The 20819-nt window shown below is 37.0% G+C and overlaps 1 protein-coding gene across 4 annotated transcripts in view; it reads left to right on the top strand.

Annotated features, from left to right (window-relative positions):
- SEC24D (SEC24 homolog D, COPII coat complex component) overlaps nt 1–20819 on the top strand; it is a 111528-nt gene that overhangs the window by 67743 nt on the left and 22966 nt on the right. For all 4 annotated transcript variants that reach the window (XM_025385603.1, XM_025385600.1, XM_025385602.1 and 1 more), the window contains exons 10-13: nt 1075–1190; nt 8202–8326; nt 13177–13368; nt 13950–14043. In XM_025385603.1, the coding sequence (XP_025241388.1) occupies nt 1075–1190; nt 8202–8326; nt 13177–13368; nt 13950–14043 (527 nt within the window). The remainder of the gene's footprint in view (nt 1–1074; nt 1191–8201; nt 8327–13176; nt 13369–13949; nt 14044–20819) is intronic.

Raw genomic sequence — 20819 nt, 5'->3', positions numbered from 1 at the left:
CAGCTGAGCCTGTCAGTTTCTACTTCTGTAATCTTTTCAAGAAGTTGAATCTTCCAAATTCAGAGATCCATATGTGCATAAGAACCTTATAAAACTTACTTTAAAAGAAATGGCCATGATACAGTAACAACGTAGAAAAATCAAGCTTCAGTGGGTTTTTTTTTTTTTTTTTTAAAGAACAACCTCAGAAAACAGTCTTGTTATTCTTATGTCAGTTTCACAGCTAAAAATAAATAATGCAGAATTGTTGGTTTAAAAACGAGATGCATTATTTGTACAGTTTTTACAATGGTAATGTTGTTCTTTACAAAAAGCTTAAAACCAGAGCATTGGTAGTTTTTCTGAATACTTTTATTGGCAGTGGTTTAGTAGCCAGCCCTATTAATCTCAAGGCAACAGGAGTTCGTTTTTACAGAGATACCAGGCCATATTTGTCCAAGTGTTCAGTATGTGACTCATAAGTGTTCCTGTGCTATTGGATGACTTCCAGATCTTTGCCAGAACTAACCTTCTTAGACATTTGAATCAAATTAAAGTTCCTTAGCTGAGATCTTAGTGGTGTAGTCTTTCCCTAATACAGTAATCCTCTCCACTCTTAAGCCCAAACATTAAAAGATTACCATGCAAACTCCACATGGGTGAAGACATCTCTTAATTAAAGCATAATAAATATTGTAGTTCATAGTATAGTTCAAATAACGAATGTTTATTTCTGTTAGGTATATTAAAAATTCAAATAGAAAAGTCAGAATTCTTTTTAAAAGAGATAATAAAATGGGGACAATTGAATTTGGGTTGTGACAACTTAGAAACACCAATACTTTTATACCCTGTTTCTCTAGGATGGTCTAAATCATAAACGTTCTTTGTCATCAGTAACTTATAGAAGAGGAACCCTCCTCTTTTCCAAGACATATTTTTAAAATAGTAGGTATTTACGATATGCTACATTCCAGCTTTAAAATACATTTTTCCTGATGCTAACTCCTTTCCTCCCATAATAAATTTTGAGAACTTACTAAATTGTCTGTTTATGAAAACAAAATATTTTCTTTCCTATTTTGTTTTTATTAGTTCCACCATTCTATTTCCAACATCTGGACCACATTGGAAGAAGACTGGACCACTATGAGAAACCAGAGTTATCTCTAGGATCTTATGAATATGTTGCCACTTTGGATTATTGCAGAGTAAGTGTTCCCAGAACTTCAAGTGTTTATACATTGATGTTAAATTCAAGTGAATAACTTTCATATGTAAAGAACTGACTCTTGATTCGCAAACAAAGCATTTTGGTGGTACCATGGAGTGGTAGAAATGCATAAGACACAGATCCCATCTTCTAGGTTGTTAACATGATTCATCTGCCAAACCATCTACTGGAGGGATTATTTTTAAAAACTGAAATGTGGTGTCAGAAATAGAAAATAATAATTTCTCTTCCCTGCCAGACAGAATACAGCTGGTTCTTAATGCAATAGTTCCATACGGTGCCTCTGCCTCCCTTATTCTGTAAAGAGTCTCAGAAAACTTCCCATCCAAGAGAAGAGCTCAACCAAACTTGTTAGTAGGACTATTGATGTGTTTCTGTACCTCTCTTCACTCCTGTTGCTACCACAATGGTTTGGGCTCTCAGAATCCCCCTTACACTGTCTATCTCAGCAGGCTGAGATCCTCGCCTTTGATTTTTCTGCTCTATAATGTGACCATAAGACACGCCCCCACACTCACTGCCTCCCATAAACCTCTATTGGTTATTTCTTTTCTAAAAAATTAAATTTAAAAAGATTTAGCTTTCTTTATAAGGCCGTTAAGCATTGCCCCCCAAACTATCACCTCAGCTGTATCTTCAGTTATACAAAACTTTGCACAATGTACTCTGAACTCAGCCCCTTTGACAATTCCATGCCTTTATACCAGATGTTCATTTGACCAGAGTATCTTTCCATTCTCCTGTCACATCTATACATACCCCAACTGGCAAACCCCTCTCTTTTCTGTAATGCCTGGCTGAAATTTTATTGTGTGTATGCATATGCAACTTTCTCTGTCTTTATCATGGTAATTATTTACTATAGGTTCTGTTTTTTCATGGAATTTGGTCTATATCTCTATTTTAGCATTTATCCCCATGGAATTTAAATCTTCTTACATGTCTGCCATCTTCATAGATTCTGATATCCTAGTCATCTTTATGACATTTACCACACTATCTGCCACAGGATAGGAGTTGATCAGTGTATGTGGAATGAATAAAAGAATGAATTTGCGGGTATTACTATTCCCAGGACTAGCCATTTCTCTTGTCCAGTATCACAATGACACCATTATGGGTACCTTGCAGGGCTTCAAAATTCTTCACTGATTTGAAAATCACATCTTCTTGGGTATCGTTCGGATTTCAGCACATATCTGAAGCACCATGTGTGGACTTGAAGAAACAGGGTCATTCTAACTTATTTTCTTATTTTCTCTTCTAAAAATGAGTGCCTACTAATGCCCAATTCCCAGAAAACAGCTTCTGACCCACAGATTTCTTTCATAGATGTCTGCGGGGGAGCAGTCACGTATTGAGTATAGATGATAATGAACATTTTTCCTAACTAGAATTTTTTTCAATTGACTGGGCCTTAAAATTTTTTTCCATTAACATAACTTATTGCATTGATTTTACTGCTTCATATGATTATTTTGCAATATATTACACAGAACTAGTTGTTAAAATGTAATGCATTATTAGTTTAAGATGTTGCAACATCTGAACATACTTGGGGAAATTTAGGAATATTTTTGCTACAGATGCTTTATTTTAGACAAGAAGCATGTCCTAAAATACAGTGACTTTTGGACAGTTTATGTGTTCCTAATTGCTGTTAACTGAAGGAGAACCATTGGGCAACACACAAACATTTAATGTTTTAATTAAATGTAAGAAAGCCATTGTAACTAATGATGGAAAATTTATTCGCTGATCTTTGCAACCATAGTATAAATCTAACCCTGCTCTCAGTTTCTAGTTCTCTGCCAAAAAAGCGACATGATCTTGATTATATGCTTTTTTAGTAGAAACTTAGGCAGAGAGTCAAATCTGTTTCTGGGAACAAAAGTCTTAGTATCTTCAAACTCTGTTATCTGGAAATATTCCAGAAGTCTAATTGATGGGAAATCTCGCCCAGCCAGGCAAGGAACCAAATAAAAATTGTACATTTTGAAGAACTTTTTGTAAGCATAATCTTCCTTTTATTATTCCAAGTAGAGTTCATAATAAATATGCTGTAAACATCTTCAAATTTAATTATAATTTAAAATGTAAATGAAGTATAATGATGAGTTGGCTTAGCTATTCAGACAATGAAAAAGCTTATTTAATTTGTACGTGTATTTTTTACACCATGCACTTGGAAAGAGGAATTACAAAATCACATTTTCCTATTCATCTTGGCTCATCTTAATGTTGATTTTAGATAGTAAAATTAACATTTATTGAACATTTACCATGTGTCAAGCTGTAGGCTAAATTCCTTCTATGTATCGTATCATTTAGTCCTCACGGTGAACGCATGTGGTGCGTACCATCATTATTTGAGGAAACTTGGGCTTAGAGACTGCGTAAGTGCCAGCTTCAGGCCATACATCCAGAAAGTAGTGGAGCCAGACTGAAAACCGTATCTGTGTGACCACAGAAGCCCTATTTTCTAATCAGTACATTGTGTATACGTGAGCAAGTGTTAACACAATCATCCTGGAGTTGCCTTGGAAAAAAAAAGGCCTCAGCTTTGTCATATAACTGAGAGTTCGTCATTAATAAGTTTATGGAATATAGCTACATGGAAAGTGTACTTGAAATGTGAAGTCTCCTTCCAAGTCAGCTTTTTTTTTTTTTTTTTCCTGAACAAAAATGTAGTTTCTTCACTTAATTCACTTTGACATTACCAGATGCCTAACATGTCTAAGGTACTTGTCTGTGTGCTGTAAGGCATAACAAAATTAGCAGGATGATAAACCTGCTCTCAAGGTACTTACAATATATAGACCTGATAAGAAATGTATATAATTTTCATATAAACTCAAATATGATAAATGCTGTAAGAATAGAACAATCATAGTGCCATAAGAAAACAGGATTGGGAAGGCTTCATAGAGGAAGTAACATTTGAGCTGATTAAACTATGAGCCTGGACACGGTAACTAGAACAGTGAGCAGAAACAATTTCACAAACATATTGACAATTTACTCAGATTTCTTTAGGGGCTAGGCAGACATTGTAGATGAAGTGACGTGAATCGGGATAATTACAGAGTATATTCCCCCTTCCCTCAAAACACATTCAAATTCAAATATATTTTGAAACATTGTGCCAAGCAAAACACTTTCCAGCCAAATTCTTGGCTTAAGCCCACTAGTCTGTGACTTCTGGACAGGAGATATTTTGGAAATGTCAGCCACTTAAATTGTTGGGAGAATGCGTATTGGGAATAATGGGAAGTAAAGCTGGGACGTTGTTTTGAGACACACAGTCTATCTTTTTATTTTCCCCTGGGTCCAGCATCGTATCTTTGATTTCTTAGGTTTTTATACATGTTTGTTAAATGAGTGTCATGGTAGGTCTTGAATGTCAGGCCATTGAAGAACTTACATTAATTCAATAGGCCATGAGAACAATTAAAGGTGAAGGTGGAGTTGTTCCATTCATTCATCCATTAACTCAGTCAACAGTTGATGAGCACTCTTTGTGATGCCATGCTCTGTGCTAGGCTCTGAGGACTCAGTAAACTTCCTGTTCTCAGAGAAGGTAGCATTTGTGATCTGTATTGAGCCTCAGACAGTTTATTCTGACAGCAGTCTGTATAATGAGAGGAGATATTAGAGGCAAGGGTGCATTAGAAATTAATGTAGTTGTCCAACTAAGAGAAAATGAGGGTAGTATGGTAATTCCCAAAAAAATTAAAAATAGAATTACTGGCTGGGCACGGTGGCTCATGTCTGTAATCCCAGCATTTTGGGAGGCCAAGACGGGAAGATCACGAGGTCAGGAGTTTCAGACCAGCCTGGCCAACATAGTGAAACCCCATCTCTACTAAAAATACACACATACACATACAAAAATTACCTGGGCATAGTGATGGGCACCTGTAATCCTAGCTACTTGGGATGCTGAGGCAGGAGAATCGCTTGAACCCGGGAGGTGGGGGTTGTAATGAGCCGAGATCGCACCACTGCACTCCAGCCCGGGTGACAGTGCAAGACTCCATCTGGAAAAAAAAAAAAAAAATATGAATTACCATATGACCTAGCAGTTTCACTTCTGGGTATGTACCCAAAATAATTGAAAGCAGAGTCTCAAAAAGATATTTGTATATCCATGTTCATAGTAGCAGTATTCACAATAGCCAAAAAGGAGGAAGCAACCAGGTGTCTATCGACAGAAGAATGCATAAGCAAAATGTGGTATATACGTATAATGGAATATTATTCAGCCTCAAAAAGGAAGGAAAGTCTGACCCATGCTACAACATGGATGAATGTTGAGGATGTTATACTAAGTAAAATAAGCCAGCCACAAGAAGGATAAATATGGAATGATTCTATATGAGGTATGTAGAGTAGTCAAATTCCTAGAGACAGAACATGGGATGGTGATTGCCAGGTGCTGGAGAAAGGAAACAGAGGTTGTTTAATGGGTACAGTTTCAGTTTTGCAAGCTGAAAAGCATTCTGTGATGGATGGTGGTAATGGTTGCATAGCAATGTGAGTGTACTTAATGCCACTGAACTGTACACTTGAAATGGTTAAGATGGCAATTTTTATGTTTTCTTTGCCACAATTAAAAATAATAGAAAAAGAGAGAAATTGAGGATCTAAATTTGGCTACTGGTACTAAAAGAGCCACATGGGCCTTCACAATTAACTGGTTGTGGATGCTAAATGAGGTGGACAAGTCCATGGAGACAGAGAGATTTCAAGCCCAGGTTATTTTAGCTTATTGTGTTTTTTTATAAGTTTCTTATAGGAAAGACCAGTATAGTGGGAGAAATGTTGTCATCATCTCTAAAATTTTGAGTCTACAGTGCTGGCAGAACTTTTATATGGATGTGTAGTTAATTGGAATGCTGGTCTTGAGCTCAAAGGGAATCACGATGAGAGAGAACTTGAAGAGTTGCCTATATAGAGGTGCTGGTTAAAACTGAGCAAATGAACAAGATTTCTGTGATGGACGTGTGTGGGAAGAGAGAAGTTGGGTAAAGATGAGAAAATGAAAAACAGAAGCAACAGTTAGAGAACTGGGAGAGGAAATGATGTTCCAGTGTCCTGGCAGCTAAGAGAGCCAAAGTGGTCTGGTGTGCCTAAAGTTGCAAAGAGATAGAAGAGATCTAGGATGAGAGCTGGATTTTTATTTCAAGTCACTGTAGTTTGCAGTCTGGATGGTTCAGTGACATTAAAGAGAGCAGTTTTAGTAAGTTGGCATGGAAAACCAGCATTTTATAGAGTACATACATGTTAAGCTTGGCTGGACAAAGCCAGCTGGATTGAATGGGTAGGGTAATAGATTAAGAAAGCTGTACCCTACAACTTAAAGTATAATAATAATAAATAAATAAATAAAAAAAGAAAGCTAATGATAAAGCCCTGACAGTTACCTAGGCGCAAGATGACAAGCTTTCAGATGGTTATGAGTAGGGATGGGCCAAAACATCGTTAAAGAATCATTCTGAAACTGAAAACAATGGGACTCAGTTATTGAAGGAAAAGGAACAGCCAAATCTAATTTCACACTTTCAAGCCTTGAGTTGGCATATAGTGATGTTATTCCCATATAGACAAATGGGAAGAGAATGTGATTTAGAGGAATGATGAACTAATTTTGAATATTTCAAAAACCAGTTATAGTGAAGCATTTCTGTAGAAATGTGCAAATTGGAGATATGGAAAATATTCCATGAGGAATTGGTAATGCTGATAGAAGAGATTACAAGAATGGTACAGCACACTTGGGTTTGTCACAAAGAGGTTTTGGTTTAACTAATGGAAATGGCTGTTATTTTCATCCGTTATATATGCTGATATAAATCAGCATAAGTCTATGCTGTGAATTAAAGTAGGTGTGAATCAGGAATGATTTGCAATAAAAATTATTCACATAGACAGCAGAGTTCCTTCATTTCTTTGTTGGTCTGATTTTGGTAAAAGTTTTCAGGATGATGATTTTTAAGTCCTATAATTTGTTTTTATTTAAAATGAAGGATTTTGTTTTAAAAAGTTATATCTAGCCTTGTAGTGGATATAGAATAAATCAGTAAGATAATTTACAGACATTATTGTCTAATTTTAAAATAATTACAATACAATTTTAGAACATTTTTGTTTATTATAAAGTTAAAAATTAAGTTGGTCTAAATTATTTATTCTGTAGTGTAGGTCACTAGAGTTGTTTGCCTGTGGCTCTCTTTTCTAAATATTTTGTAAGATGCAACTGAAGGATCACTTCCTAAAAGCTGTTTGAACACCAGCCAGTAAAGGGAGCAGCAACTAAAAAACATTTTCATAGCAGCTGCTTTATGTCACAGTGATTGTTTTAAACAGATAAAAGGCCTAACATTCTATGTTACCACAAATATGTAAAAAACTAGGTCAGTGCTTAAAAATATAGTACAGTTTTTAAAAGTATACAGTTATATTTTCCTAAACAATTTCATATCTTTAAAATGGAAAGAGCTGATAGAAGAAGAGAGTCTAAAATAGTGACATCCAAGTTAATGAAGTTTTATTACAGTTTCAAAAACAAACACTATTATGTGTACTCTTTTTTAGCATAATTTGTTAGTGTGCCAAACATATTTCGACCTGTAAGGCAGAGAGTTACAAGCAAGTCTGGCCATAATTCTGTACTTTCCCTTCAGCAACTGTAATAATAAAGCTTTGCAAAAGTGAACCTTCTGTGCTAGATGTCATAATAGTGTCTAATTCAATACTGACCCAAGTAATACCCTGAAAAATAAACAACTTCTTTTATCTTTTTAATAGCATCTGAAACCAGATGCTCTAGATATTCTGGAAAAATGATTTAATTCCACAGATGCTATATCCTAAATATTAAATGAAACATCTGATAACTTTCAAGAATTTCTGATGAGTATTGACATTTGATTATGCAATGTATTTACTTTATATCTATTTATGTGATGTGTTTGCTTTCCTATAGAAGAATAAGCCTCCCAATCCACCAGCCTTTATCTTCATGATTGATGTTTCATATAGTAACATAAAGAATGGACTTGTCAAGCTCATATGTGAAGAACTGAAGACTATGCTGGAAAAACTTCCAAAGTAAGGGAACTGTCATTCTTTTTACAACTTATACATTATTGCCTCATTAATTTATTGGCCAGAAGATAAGTGCTGAATGACCAATTGATATTTTTTGCTAATGAGGACATTGGGTAATTAGTCATAAATCAAACAGCACCATTGTTTTGAGTCCTTAGAAAGTTAGAGTGATCTTTTGTACAAAGCAAAGGAAACAAACTGGTAAAAAAAAAAAGCTATGGTAAAAAACATTCAAAGTACATTATAAATTATGAGAAGAATCCCAACAGTGTGATGGAAAAGACTTTGGAGGTGTTACTCACTTTTCAAAGCATTGATTTTCCAGTGGAAACTAGTAGTTGCTGAGCATGGCAGAGTTCGAAGGGATGACAGGAAACTGAACTGTTGTCTTATGGCAGAGATGGTAGATTTTTAAGCAGTTTCCTTTTGCCCTTATGATAAGCTGTCCAACCCATTTGCAGCTTTACTGCCTCTGTGTCCTGTAAGTTAACAGCCTGAGATGCACCACATTCCTTGCCATTGCAAGAGGGCAGCAAGGAAAGGTGGGAAACTAATTCTAATAGCTAACAGATGAACATACCCTCGACCTTAGTCAAGACTTCAGACCGTGTTTTAAAAAGGCTGTTTGGCATATTACCTGCTTTAATACAAAGAAGTAAATCAAACTGATGGCAATCTTACCATAAGAAATATAGAGTTACACACATGCACAGCCCAAAACAAATTTCAGGGGAGAAAAAACAACCAGATTTGTTTTGAAAGATAAAGAGGAAAAAATGTATCTTGGCTTGAATAAAAGCTTTTAAGAGAGATATTTAGAAACTAGCAGGGAATAACTAGCACTATCCTTTTATTTTTCTGTCTTATTACTAATATTAAAACTAATATCAAACATGGCTATTTTAAAATTATCTTATTATAAAAGCTAGTTGTTTAGGATGAGGAATAACATCTAGTAAGGAGATTCATGGGCAGGGAGAATGCCATCCCTCATGCGAGGAAATAGGAACAGGCTGGGAAATGTTGTCTGTAACTTAGTCCCTACGTGTCCCATCCCCTCCCTGAACATCAGCAATCTTTGTTCTGGAAAAGGATGTTTTTCTGGAGGGTGGGATGTTGGCTTCAGCCCTTAGAGCTCCATGAATCTTTGGGTCCCCACCCCTCTATATTCTTTGCACGTATGACTGGTGCTTTGGGAGATGTGAGGCTCAGATAAACGAACTCTGGACCTCCCAGGAGTAGTTTTGTTTGTATCTGTGAAGCTGAAGTCATAATATTTTCAAAGATGGTTTGGGAAAGCAGTGGGGATGTTTAAAAAACACCGAGTTAATTTCAAACTAAATTATAAAATGAAGAACGAGCTGGGAGCAAGTTGAAGATGGTGGCATAAGAAAGGCATCTGATGCCTGCAGATGTGTTTGCGACTGTAGTTTCCCTTAGCCTATTCTTAAGGAAACTTGAGAAGTATGGATTTTCTACTGAATATGATATATTTTATTACAGAACTCTCTCATGGGGCTGGTTTAATCTGAATTTTGAACTTGATTAGCATGAAAGAAAACTACTCTAATTTCTGGAAATGGTCTTTCTCTCTTTTCCTTCTCTCAAATGAATCCATTATCCTAGACAGTTACTTCACCAGTCCCTTGTTCCTTATCAACGCTGGTGATATGAAGCTAATAGCCTTTGATATAAGTTATGAAATCACACTCTTTCCTTTGGTGTCATTATAACTTTATGTCCCATTGGAGCAGAGATGTGTGACTTTGTAAAGATAGGAGAAAAAAAATAAAAGGATACTGTTGGTTATTCTCTGCCACTATTCCGATCTCTCTTTTAAAAGATTTTATTCAAGCCAATTACCTTTTTCTCTTTTATCTTTTAAAACAAATCTGGTTGTTTCTTATCCCCTGAAATTTATTTTGGGCTGTGCATATGTGTAACTTTGTTTTTTTAATGGTAAGATTGTCATCGATTTGATCTACTTGCCAAACAGCTTTTTGAAAAGCACAGTCAGAAGTCTTGATTAACATTTTAGGGTGTGTTAATCTATTAGGTGATCTTTTGAAAAAGGAAGGCCTCATTCTTTACTATTTAACTTTGAATTTATACCTTTGGCCTCTCAAGGTCGCCAGACTTTTCTGACTTCTCTGGAACAGGAAAGAAAAGATTTAAAATGTTTCATCTGTTATTCAGCTCAAACTCTTTAGTTAATTTGGCTTTTTTTTTTTTTTTTTTTTTTAATCTGTCTGTTTTTAATGCTGCTGTAACTAAAATGTTCCCAATGCTAGATCTTAAAATTTTCTGGTTCATCTAGTTACTAATGTCTTCCGTATTGCTGTGTCAGGTTCATTCCATGATGGGGCAAGCATTGAGAGAAGTAATCATTGAAAAAAAGAACATCAACGTATTAGTCTTTATGAAGTCTCTTATAACTTCACAAAACTTGTCTAGAATTAATGTAAAGGAGAGGCTGAAAATTAGTTTTCTTCTGGATATGATTTAATAAGGCAGTGATACTGTTGAAGAAAATTTTAGGACAGTTCTGTTTCTCAAACAAATTTAAAAAAAAATTCCCATGGAGACCAGGACTAATATTTTGCAATAATGTAGGATGTTCTGATTAGATGCTTTTAAAAAACATTAATTTCGATCTTAAGTGAACCCTGTGAATCCCAGGATACTCCTTTCCCGTCACTTGAAAATGTCCAAATCCAATGGGAAATAGTAATCTAGATTTTTCTCTGTAGATTTTCTTTTGTGTCTTTTGCCTTAGTTGATTCTAAATTAACTATTAAAAGAGAATAAAAGCCCTTTGTGATTTGCTGGGATATTTTTCACCTAATGTCATAAAAAGTTTTACTGGGAAATGGGAGCTTAACTAGTGGAGTGCTGGTAAAAAAAAAAAAAAAAAAAGCTCTCAAAAAAAATAAATAAATAAATAAAGCCTTGATTTGTAGTGTTAGCTCAATCCATGGTGTCAGTGCTTCTAGCCAGGCTGGTTCTAAACTATCAGGGTGACATCACTAAACTGGAGTTGGGAAAAAATGTATACTATTGGGTTATCAGTTGGGGCTCTAACTTGCCATCCCAAGTCCAGTTTTTCACCATCATTATAATCATCCTCAATAAAATGTCGAATTCCCCACATTGTACTCGACCCTCAGGGGACAGAAAACATAAGCTTTGGGTCCTGCCCTTTATTAGCGTGTAGTCAGGGATTCATGAAATGTTTACTAAAAGGTACCTTATGCTAAGAGCCCAATGAGAATGATTTATAGGTGTTTAGAAGAGGAAATGACTTCTAATTGGTAGCATCAGGGGAGATTTCACAGAGGAGGAAGAATTTGCACTTGGTTTTGAAGAGTAAGGTTCAAATGAATCGGGTGGGGGTTGGGGCAAGCATGGATGCAGTATAGCATAGTGGTTAGTTGCATAAAGTTGCACCATTTAGGATATTGAGGTGTGTGTGAGTGTCTGTGTATGTGTAGTTAGAAAGAATAGGGAATTCTCATTTCTGAAAGCTTTGCAAGTGTCCAGAATATAAACAGTTTCCAAGTGCTTTTGAAAGGGATTATGAGAATCTGTTTAAACTGCCCAGTGAAGAACAAATACCCTCAGTTAGTGAAGGAAATAGAGAAGAAAACACAGTTCAGAGCCAGTACCTTATCAGCCTGTACTCTGTTGACATATCAAAGAAATTGGTAAGTCTGCAGCAGAATCAGCAATTTGAACTTGAGATACTTCCATCTAGATACTTCCATTTTCCTCTCCTTTGTACTCGAGTAACTCTTTAGGTCATGTAGAAAATTTAGAAGCTGGGCAAACCAGGTTCCTTTTCAAGAAAGTTGTCCTTTAATCAAAATAAATTATGCTGACATCTAATGGTCAAAGAAAGTGGCATGTATGTTTTGTGTCTTTCCCTTAACCATTGAGCACTGCATAATATTCTCCATTGAAAATTAGTAAGGGCATCAGTAGTATCTAGGTGTTTTCTTTTAGAGGAGAGAAAAATAGACTGTACAATGCACTCAGCAAGCATGAAACTGAAGTTCAGACCATGAAATTCTGAATGTACTTACTATAGACTATAGACTGGAATGACAGCATTCATGCCTTTACACTTAGAATACTAAGGCCTCATTTTGGAATTCCTTAAAAAAGAAAATCTACTTTTTGTTAAAGTTTTGGAGCTTTGGAGCTTTTTAAAAGTGCTTTGCCATGACCATCATAAATGGTCACCTAATAACAATTACACTGTCATTTTATAAATGTAACTTGCTTTATATATTTATACTATGTGTTTATAAGTTTATATAGTTCCCCAAATCTAGCCTGTTTTCTGTTGAGATTCTCTGGTGTGTAAGAAAAGAATCAGAGAAGAGGAGCAAGTGTTTTCTCAGTAAAAGCAGCTGTCCTCTTAGTAATATGAGTGTGGCTTCCTCATCCCTTGCTTCAAATATTCCATTTGTTCTTCTGACCTTCTGGTGACTTTTGAGAGAGCCTTGTTTATAAGGAATGTAATAAGCCTAGCTTATTCATGAAAAAAGCATTATTGTTTTCTATAGATTGAAAATAAATATGTTACAGAAACATGAACAAGTGTTTACTTGATTTTTACCTAGAATTTTGAGAATTTTTTTCCTTATCAGTTTATTTTTGTAGTAACTCCTATCCCCTATTGCCATGACTAGTATTGTTTACACCTGGTAACAGAAAGTAAGACAAAAACTTTAAACATGTCTTTATTGTATTTTATAGAAGACACACTTACTGAATTTCAGATGGAAACCTCCTTTTCATTCTAAATTTATAAAGCATCTCAAAAACTTTTTTTTTTTTCCTTACAGGGAAGAGCAAGAAGAGATGTCTGCAATTCGAGTGGGTTTTATCACGTATAACAAAGTTCTCCATTTCTTTAATGTGAAGAGTAATCTGGCCCAGCCTCAGATGATGGTGGTGACTGATGTTGGAGAAGTCTTTGTTCCTTTGTTGGATGGTTTCCTTGTCAACTATCAAGAATCTCAATCTGTGATTCATAAGTAAATATCAAGTGTATTATAATTTAAAAGTGAATCAGGTGTCTGTCTTTAATTGCACCGTGTTTTGATTCAATCATACATTGTTTTATCATTAGCAAGGGGGTTTTAAGACATGGATTATTAAACTCTATCATTTATGTTAAGTCCGTCTTTTTAAAATATAGGCCAGTATCTAAGAGAAAGAATTTTTTAAATACTCACATTCAACCCTATCGGTTCTTCCTCTTTTTCTGGAAAGGTATTGCAAGGGAGCTATTTCCTGTATGTGGATGAATGTATTAATGATGATGGTCATAACTGAAGATATAGCCACTGTTCCAAGAATTTATGGTCTAAGAGATCAGTAATGCAGTGAATAGAAAAAATATCTACAAAGAGAGATTTTGTAAATGTTCCATTCAAATCATAGATTTTGGTGCCAAGCCATGCTAAGATATCATTTCCTAAGGAAAATTACCTATAAGTGTTGGTGTCAAATAAATACCATATGTGTTTAGGCTTGAAATGTCAGTGATTTAATGCTTGAAATGTATTAAAATATGCTAAACATTTCAAACCTTTTGCTTACTCATGTCTTTTAGTTTGTTGGACCAGATTCCAGACATGTTTGCAGACTCTAATGAAAATGAGACTGTCTTCGCTCCTGTCATCCAGGCTGGCATGGAAGCACTAAAGGTGAGAAGAAGCCACTTCCAATTGCTAGTAAATAAATTTTAAAAACAGAGAGACAAAAAGAAAGAAAGTTTCATTTATGAAAGAAAATACAGTCTTCATTAAAACACGTGGGTCACTAGAGGCTATTCCAAACTTCCACTCAAATCTCAGGAGGAAACGGCCAAAACCACAGATTGCCCCCAGCGTGTCCATTCCAGCACTGTTAGCATCTGAGCAACTCATTTTGCCAGGATTTCCAGTTTAGCTCCTCCCTCTGGCTTTTATATGAACTTTATATGGTCTATTTTAAAGTTAGTCCAACAGTATCAGATCTACCAGATTACCATATCACCCTCCACAGCCATGGAATTTTCAAACATGCCAGGCCAAGGTCTTGTGACAGTCAGTGACAGAGATGTGCATGCTGATTGCCAGAAGCAGATGAGAGGTTGGCCATGTCTTCAGTTGGGAAGCTGAGCCCAAAATGACTCTGATCATTCTCATAGTAATGAAGACAGTAAACTGAAGAAGCCATAATGATTAAAAAGCACTCACTCTCGCGCCTGTAATCCCAGCACTTTGGGAGGCTGAGGTAGGTGGATCCCTGAGGTTGAGAGTTCGAGACCAGCCTGACCAACATGGAGAAACCCTGTCTCTACTACAAATACAAAATTAGTCATGCGTGGTGGCACATGCCTGTAATCCCAGCTACTTAGGAGGCTGAGGTGGGAGAATCACTTGAACCCGGGAGGCGGAGGTTGTGTTGAGCCAAGATCGTGCCACTCTACTCCACCCTGGGCAACAAGAGCGAGACTCCATCTCAAAAAAAAAAAAAAAACCCTCACTCTAAATCATCATTATTACCTTAACACAAGAGTCAAACCACTTTGGCCATGACAGCTAGTTTCTAAAATTAATTTTAAAATGTTGTTGTTAAAGCTAAATTTAAATTAACTTTTAAAATAAACTGCTTAGTAATAACAACAATAACAGCAACGACTGTATTACAGAACTGAGTTTATGAAACACTTCCCACATAATTTTTTATCTAAATGCATAACTTGGTTCTAAGACAGTGATTCTTGTTGGGTTTTTTTAATCTGCAAGAGTATTCATTTATGGGATCAAAGGCTATTGTGGGTATCACTCAAAAAGTCTCAGAATATATGTTACTTTAACATAAAATTAATAACAAATATTATATCATAAAGCAACTTGAAGATATTAGGGCTCACCTAACAGAAGCAAACAAATTGGTTGGTCTTCAGAAAGAAGGGAATTTGTTTTATTCCACGTTACTACAAACAAGTACCTTCTGTTTCAGTTTGAAAGGGTTGTTTTTGTTGTTCTTCTCTCCTCCAGTAAGTTATCTAGAAATGCATATGTAAATGTTCCTGTACACAATAAGTCATACATCACCATACAAGTCTTTCTACTCTAAGAAGTCAGGACTGGGAATAATATTACGTTCATGGATTTGTGTGTGAAAGGAAGGATGAGTAGATATTCATTAGCTACTATTTCACCAATTAAGAGAGCATAGTAAAGTAGAATTGTACAGCCCAGGCTGCCAGAGGATCTGAATGTAGAGTCCCAGCGCAACCCCATATTTCATTTCTAAAAGGGAGCAATGCTGTCTTACAACAATGGTTTCCACACTGGTAGTCCACAAGAGGTCTAGAGGCTGCTTGACAGCTTACAAGGAAAAATATATAAAGCACATTGTGTACATGCATTCTATGTATCTGAAATTTGATACTAATTATGATACATTATGAAAAGCACTATGTTCTTAATAGCCATGTTCTCCAAGGTTGCTCTTGCGGTCCAACGACTGCAGCAATCAGTATAGTCAGCTATCAGCCAGTTTACTAGAGTCCAGCTCTTTTCAGCCGATGTGATGTTTCTTCATATCTTTTGCATCTTATTTTTTGTTATATCTGCAATTTTATTGTTATAGTAATGTATATTTTTACCTTGACATTTAAAAATGAGAATAAACATATCTAAATATATAACAACTCATGATAACTTCATAAATACGAAGTTAATGTGTAGTATAATAGTGTTCTTACAAAGTAGAATGAACTATCTTTATAAAAGGTACGTAACTCGGCCGGGCGCGGTGGCTCAAGCCTGTAATCCCAGTACTTTGGGAGGCCGAGGCGGGTGGATCACAAGGTCAGGAGATCGAGACTATCCTGGCTAACATGGTGAAACCCCGTCTCTACTAAAAATACAAAAAACTAGCCGGGCGCGGTAGCGGGCACCTGTAGTCCCAGCTACTTGGGAGGCTGAGGCGGGAGAATGGCGTGAACCCGGGGGGCGGAGCTTGCAGTGAGCCGAGATCGCGCCACTGCACTCCAGCCTGGGAGACACAGGGAGACTCGGTACGTAACTCTTTTTAAATAGATAAGGAACTGCCTTTACAAAGTGACACTGTTGGACGTAATGTCAATGGCAGTTACTACCGTCCCTGCTGGCAAAGTAAACATTGTTCTCCCCAGTGCCAGTTTCATGCAGAGGCTGCGTGATGCTCCGCTGCTGTCCCTGCCCCGAGGCTGCTCACAGTGTGCTGGAAGAGGTGTAACTCTGTAATACAAAACGTAATGTTCGTTGGTTATATTTTTTTAAATGGGGGTGGGAGAAGGGCAAAGAGTAACTTTGGAAAGCCCAGGACTGTGGCTGGTCAGCCAATTAACTCAGGATATTCTGCCCGGAAGACCAGAGATGAGAGTCTCATCCCCTGTGCACAGGGAGTAGAAATAGAAAGAACATAAAGTGAAAGCTTTCTTATTGTGTATTCAAGTGAAAACATCTCAGAACTGTACTCCCCTATTTGAATTATAGCTTTATTTTCTATCAGCTAGATGCCAAGTAAAATCTATATATAATCAGGAGTAGTAAACTTCTTGAAGCAAACAGAGTAGACAAAAACTGCTAATTTGTCATGAAGATAAACAGCAACTGTTTGGAAAGTTCTTATGTGTCTTTTCAAAAAGTCCTTGAAATATCCAGCTAAAGGCTTCAGTGTACTCTTATCTGTTGTAAATGCTTCCATATCCATAACATCTTGTACTCATAGCACTTTTTTCCCCACATAGTCTTTCAAAATCTGCATTTATTTCAAAATCTGACCTTCATAACTCAACTATACATGAATTGCTGGCATTGTCGTTTAACTTGGCCAAAGAACCGTTTTCTGAGTTAGCTATTATTTCCACCATAAAGCTGGGGGTAAGATTTGGCCAAAAAAAAAGAAGAAAAAAAATGATAGGAAAATGACCTTCAGTGGTTATGCTTAAAATACATGACGAGTTGAGGGGAATTTATCTTTAAATTATCCATAATACATACTAAATGTGATTGCAGGGGAATGCATCACAAACAATGCTGCTTGCACAATGGTTTATGGAGCACCATAGAATGGAAAGTGGTAGTCTCAATGGGGGTTGGAGAAACACAAAATCAAGGTCCTTCCTTTTCAGGGAGCCCTTGATCTACAAGAGAAGACAGTAGAATACTTAAAGTTGTGATACAAATGCCTTTAATTAATTCTAGAATAGTCTTTTCTATAAAGAAGAGCAGATGGAGATAATAAGCTCTGTCGAGGGTGTTAATAACATGTCTCTCAGAGGAAAGGGTGTCAGAGCTGAATTTCAAACTATGAGTTCTCCAGGCCAGCTTCTCTCAACCTATTTTCTGCCATGGTAAGAATGATATGTGGTATTCATTAATTCTGTATGAGTCGCTCCTATAGGCAGAGTCAGGCTTTGGTGAAAACACAAATTTTTGTAGGGAATAAAACATTTAACACATAGGAGCTTTATCTTTTATTAATTTGCTACTTAGACTATATAGTGGTGTGTTTATGAAATTATGGATCTAAAATTAACCATTTTATAAGGAAAAAATAAATAAATATGACTATTTTTTAAACAATATAGACCTTTTTTCCTTGTGGGCCCTATTTTTTTTCCCCCTCAGAGTTTTACTATAGGTAAATTTTTTTTTTTTTTTTTTTTTTGAGACAGAGTCTCATTCTGTCACTCAGGCTGGAGTGCAGTGGCATGATCTCAGCTCACTGCAACCACCGCCTCCCAGATTCAAGCGATTCTCCTGCCTCAGCCTCCCAAGTAGCTGGGACTACAGATGTCCGCCCCACGCCCGGCTAATTTTTTGTATTTTTAGTAGAGACGGTGTTTCACTGTGTTAGCCAGGATGGTCTCAATCTCCTGACCTCGTGATCTGCCAGCCTGGGACTCCCAAAGTGCTGGGATTACAGGTGTGAGCCACCATGCTCAGCCTACTGTAGGTAATATTAACAAGATAATCAAGTATGTTTAATTATGATTAATACCGTGTGCTGGATGATGGAATTATCCCAACAATATTTTGTATAGTTTAATGTATTGCCTGTGTCGTGGGATAACTGAGAATTAGAGAAGTTAAGTAATTTGTCCAATGTCATTCAGATAATAAAATAGCTGATTCTGATCGTGGCAGGTGGGACCCATGTTCTTTACTGCTGTAGTATAAAATGGCAATATTAATATGAGTAGAGAATATCTAAATGAATATTATTTTTGACAGTGAATGCCTTACAGGAATTGGGTAGGCCAGGCAAGAAAAGTTGAGAAGAAGGTAGGCTTGTTTAAAGCTTTATACCCTCTTTGATATTTGAATTTTTTAAAAAAGTATTTTTATAATAATAAAAGCTGCAGGCCTTGGCATGGTGGCTCATGCCTGTAATCCCAGCCCTTTGGGAGGCCGAGGTGAGGTTGGGAGTTCAAGACCAACCTGACCAACATAGAGAAACACCATCTCTACTAAAAATACAAAATTAGCCGGGCATGGTGGCACTTGTCTGTAATCCCAGTTTTTCGGGAGGCTGAGGCAGAAGAATCACTTGAACCCAGGAGGCAGAGGTTGTGGTGAGCCAAGATCACACCATTGCATTCCAGCCTGGGCAACAAGAGTGAAACTTCATCTCAAACAAACAAACAAAAGCTACAGAAATGATAAATTCACAGTCATAGAATTTCAGAGTTTTCAACATGCTTAACATTTTATAATCAATATTATTGTAAATTTTACTCTGATTTGGTCATTGTAGCTAATGTGTCTTTACTGGCCAAAACCTTGCTAGTCTCTTTCTCCTATACAGTATATATACCTGTAGATTCGTACATGTGCTTCTTCATTTATCCTTATGTTCTTATTAATGCTGCATCTATCAGTAATTTTCAGTAAGAGATACATGCAACAATAAGATCAAAGCACACACATTTTTGCTTACTACTGGCCATAGCAGAGACAAGACAGCAGGCCCCAGGTTACACCCCTTCTCAGTGTGTCAGCTGGGTCTTCACCTCTCTGACCCACTCCACAGAGCTTAGAATGTCACTCACTGAGAGAGACACTGGGATTCTGACCTTGAATTCTGACCTTGAATTCTCGCTCTTTGTTTTTAAGAGAGCTATTCACAAACCTAAGTACCTTATTATTAGTAGCACTTACTGCACATCTTGCAACTGTGCCTTTGCAAATAACAGCTGCAGGCAGAGAGCTGGAGAAATGGATTCCAGGCCAAGAGAACAGAATGTGCACAGATATGGAGGTGTGTAAAGCATGTGGTGTATCCCAGGAAAGCAAGAAGCTTGTATGGCTAAAACTTCCAGTGCAAGCAGATGTCAGGGGTAAGGACATGTTGGAAATAAGACTGGAAAGATAGATTCAGACTCAACTTCAAAGGGCCTTTAAAGCTATCATTTACTGGTTGTGTGACCTGGGGCAAATTGGATGAGTCTCAGTTTTCCTATTCTTAAAATGCAAACAATAGTACCTGCTGAACAAGGTTGTGGGTGTTAAAGAAAATACGTGTGAAGAGCGTGGCACAGAGCTGCATGCAGTAAATGTTGGTAGCAGCTCATCTCACTGTTTCTCACCCTTCCTGCTCCCACCCAGATAAAGGACTGTGGACATTATCCTGTATTAGAAAACCTTCAGGATTCTTTTCCCCTTTCCCCTTCCCCTTCCTTCCTTCCTTCCTTCCTTCCTTCCTTCCTTCCTTCCTTCCTTCCTTCCTTCCTTTGTTTGAGACAGGGTCTTGCTCAGTCACCTAGGCTGGAGTGCAGTAGCACAATCATAGCTTACTGTGGCCTCAAACTCCTAGGCTTAAGCAATCTTCTCACCTCAGCCTCCTGAGTAGCTGAGACTACAAGAATGCACCACCATGCTCAGCTAATCTTTTTATTTTTGTAGAGACCAGAGTCTCACTATGTTGCCTGGGCTGGTCTCAAACTCCTGAGTTCAAGCAGTCCTTCAGCATTGACCTCCCAAGGTGTTGGGATTACAAGCATGAGCTACTGTGCTCAGCTCTTCAGGATTCGTAAGGATAAAAGCCACATATCTGATCAGAGCCATTGTCTCCACTTCAGAGGCAGCCCTCTGGAGCAGTGTGCAGTGTGGTTTGGTGAAAGGCAGGGGTTGGAAGGACAATATATTGAATCATACTTAATTCCAGGAAATTTTGCTTAGTAGGTTACTTCTTAGCTCCTTAAATAAGATTTTAAATCTTGATTCTTAATGCTGACTTGACTGTCATGGAGCTTGATTCTTCTTTTTGTTGCTTACCAGAGACTGCAGGTATATAATCTTGATCCCACATTTTTCCTTTTGGCATCCTGCCTCGTAGCTGGTTCCTGGTGTCTACTGTTGCCACACCACCACTACGTTCTTATGCATTCTTCCTCAGAATACCACTGTAGCTTTAATCCGTGTTTACTGAAGATTTG

This window comes from Theropithecus gelada, chromosome 5, assembly GCF_003255815.1.
Source record: "Theropithecus gelada isolate Dixy chromosome 5, Tgel_1.0, whole genome shotgun sequence".
Lineage (NCBI taxonomy): Eukaryota > Metazoa > Chordata > Mammalia > Primates > Cercopithecidae > Theropithecus > Theropithecus gelada.
This window is presented reverse-complemented; position numbering and strand designations above follow the sequence as displayed.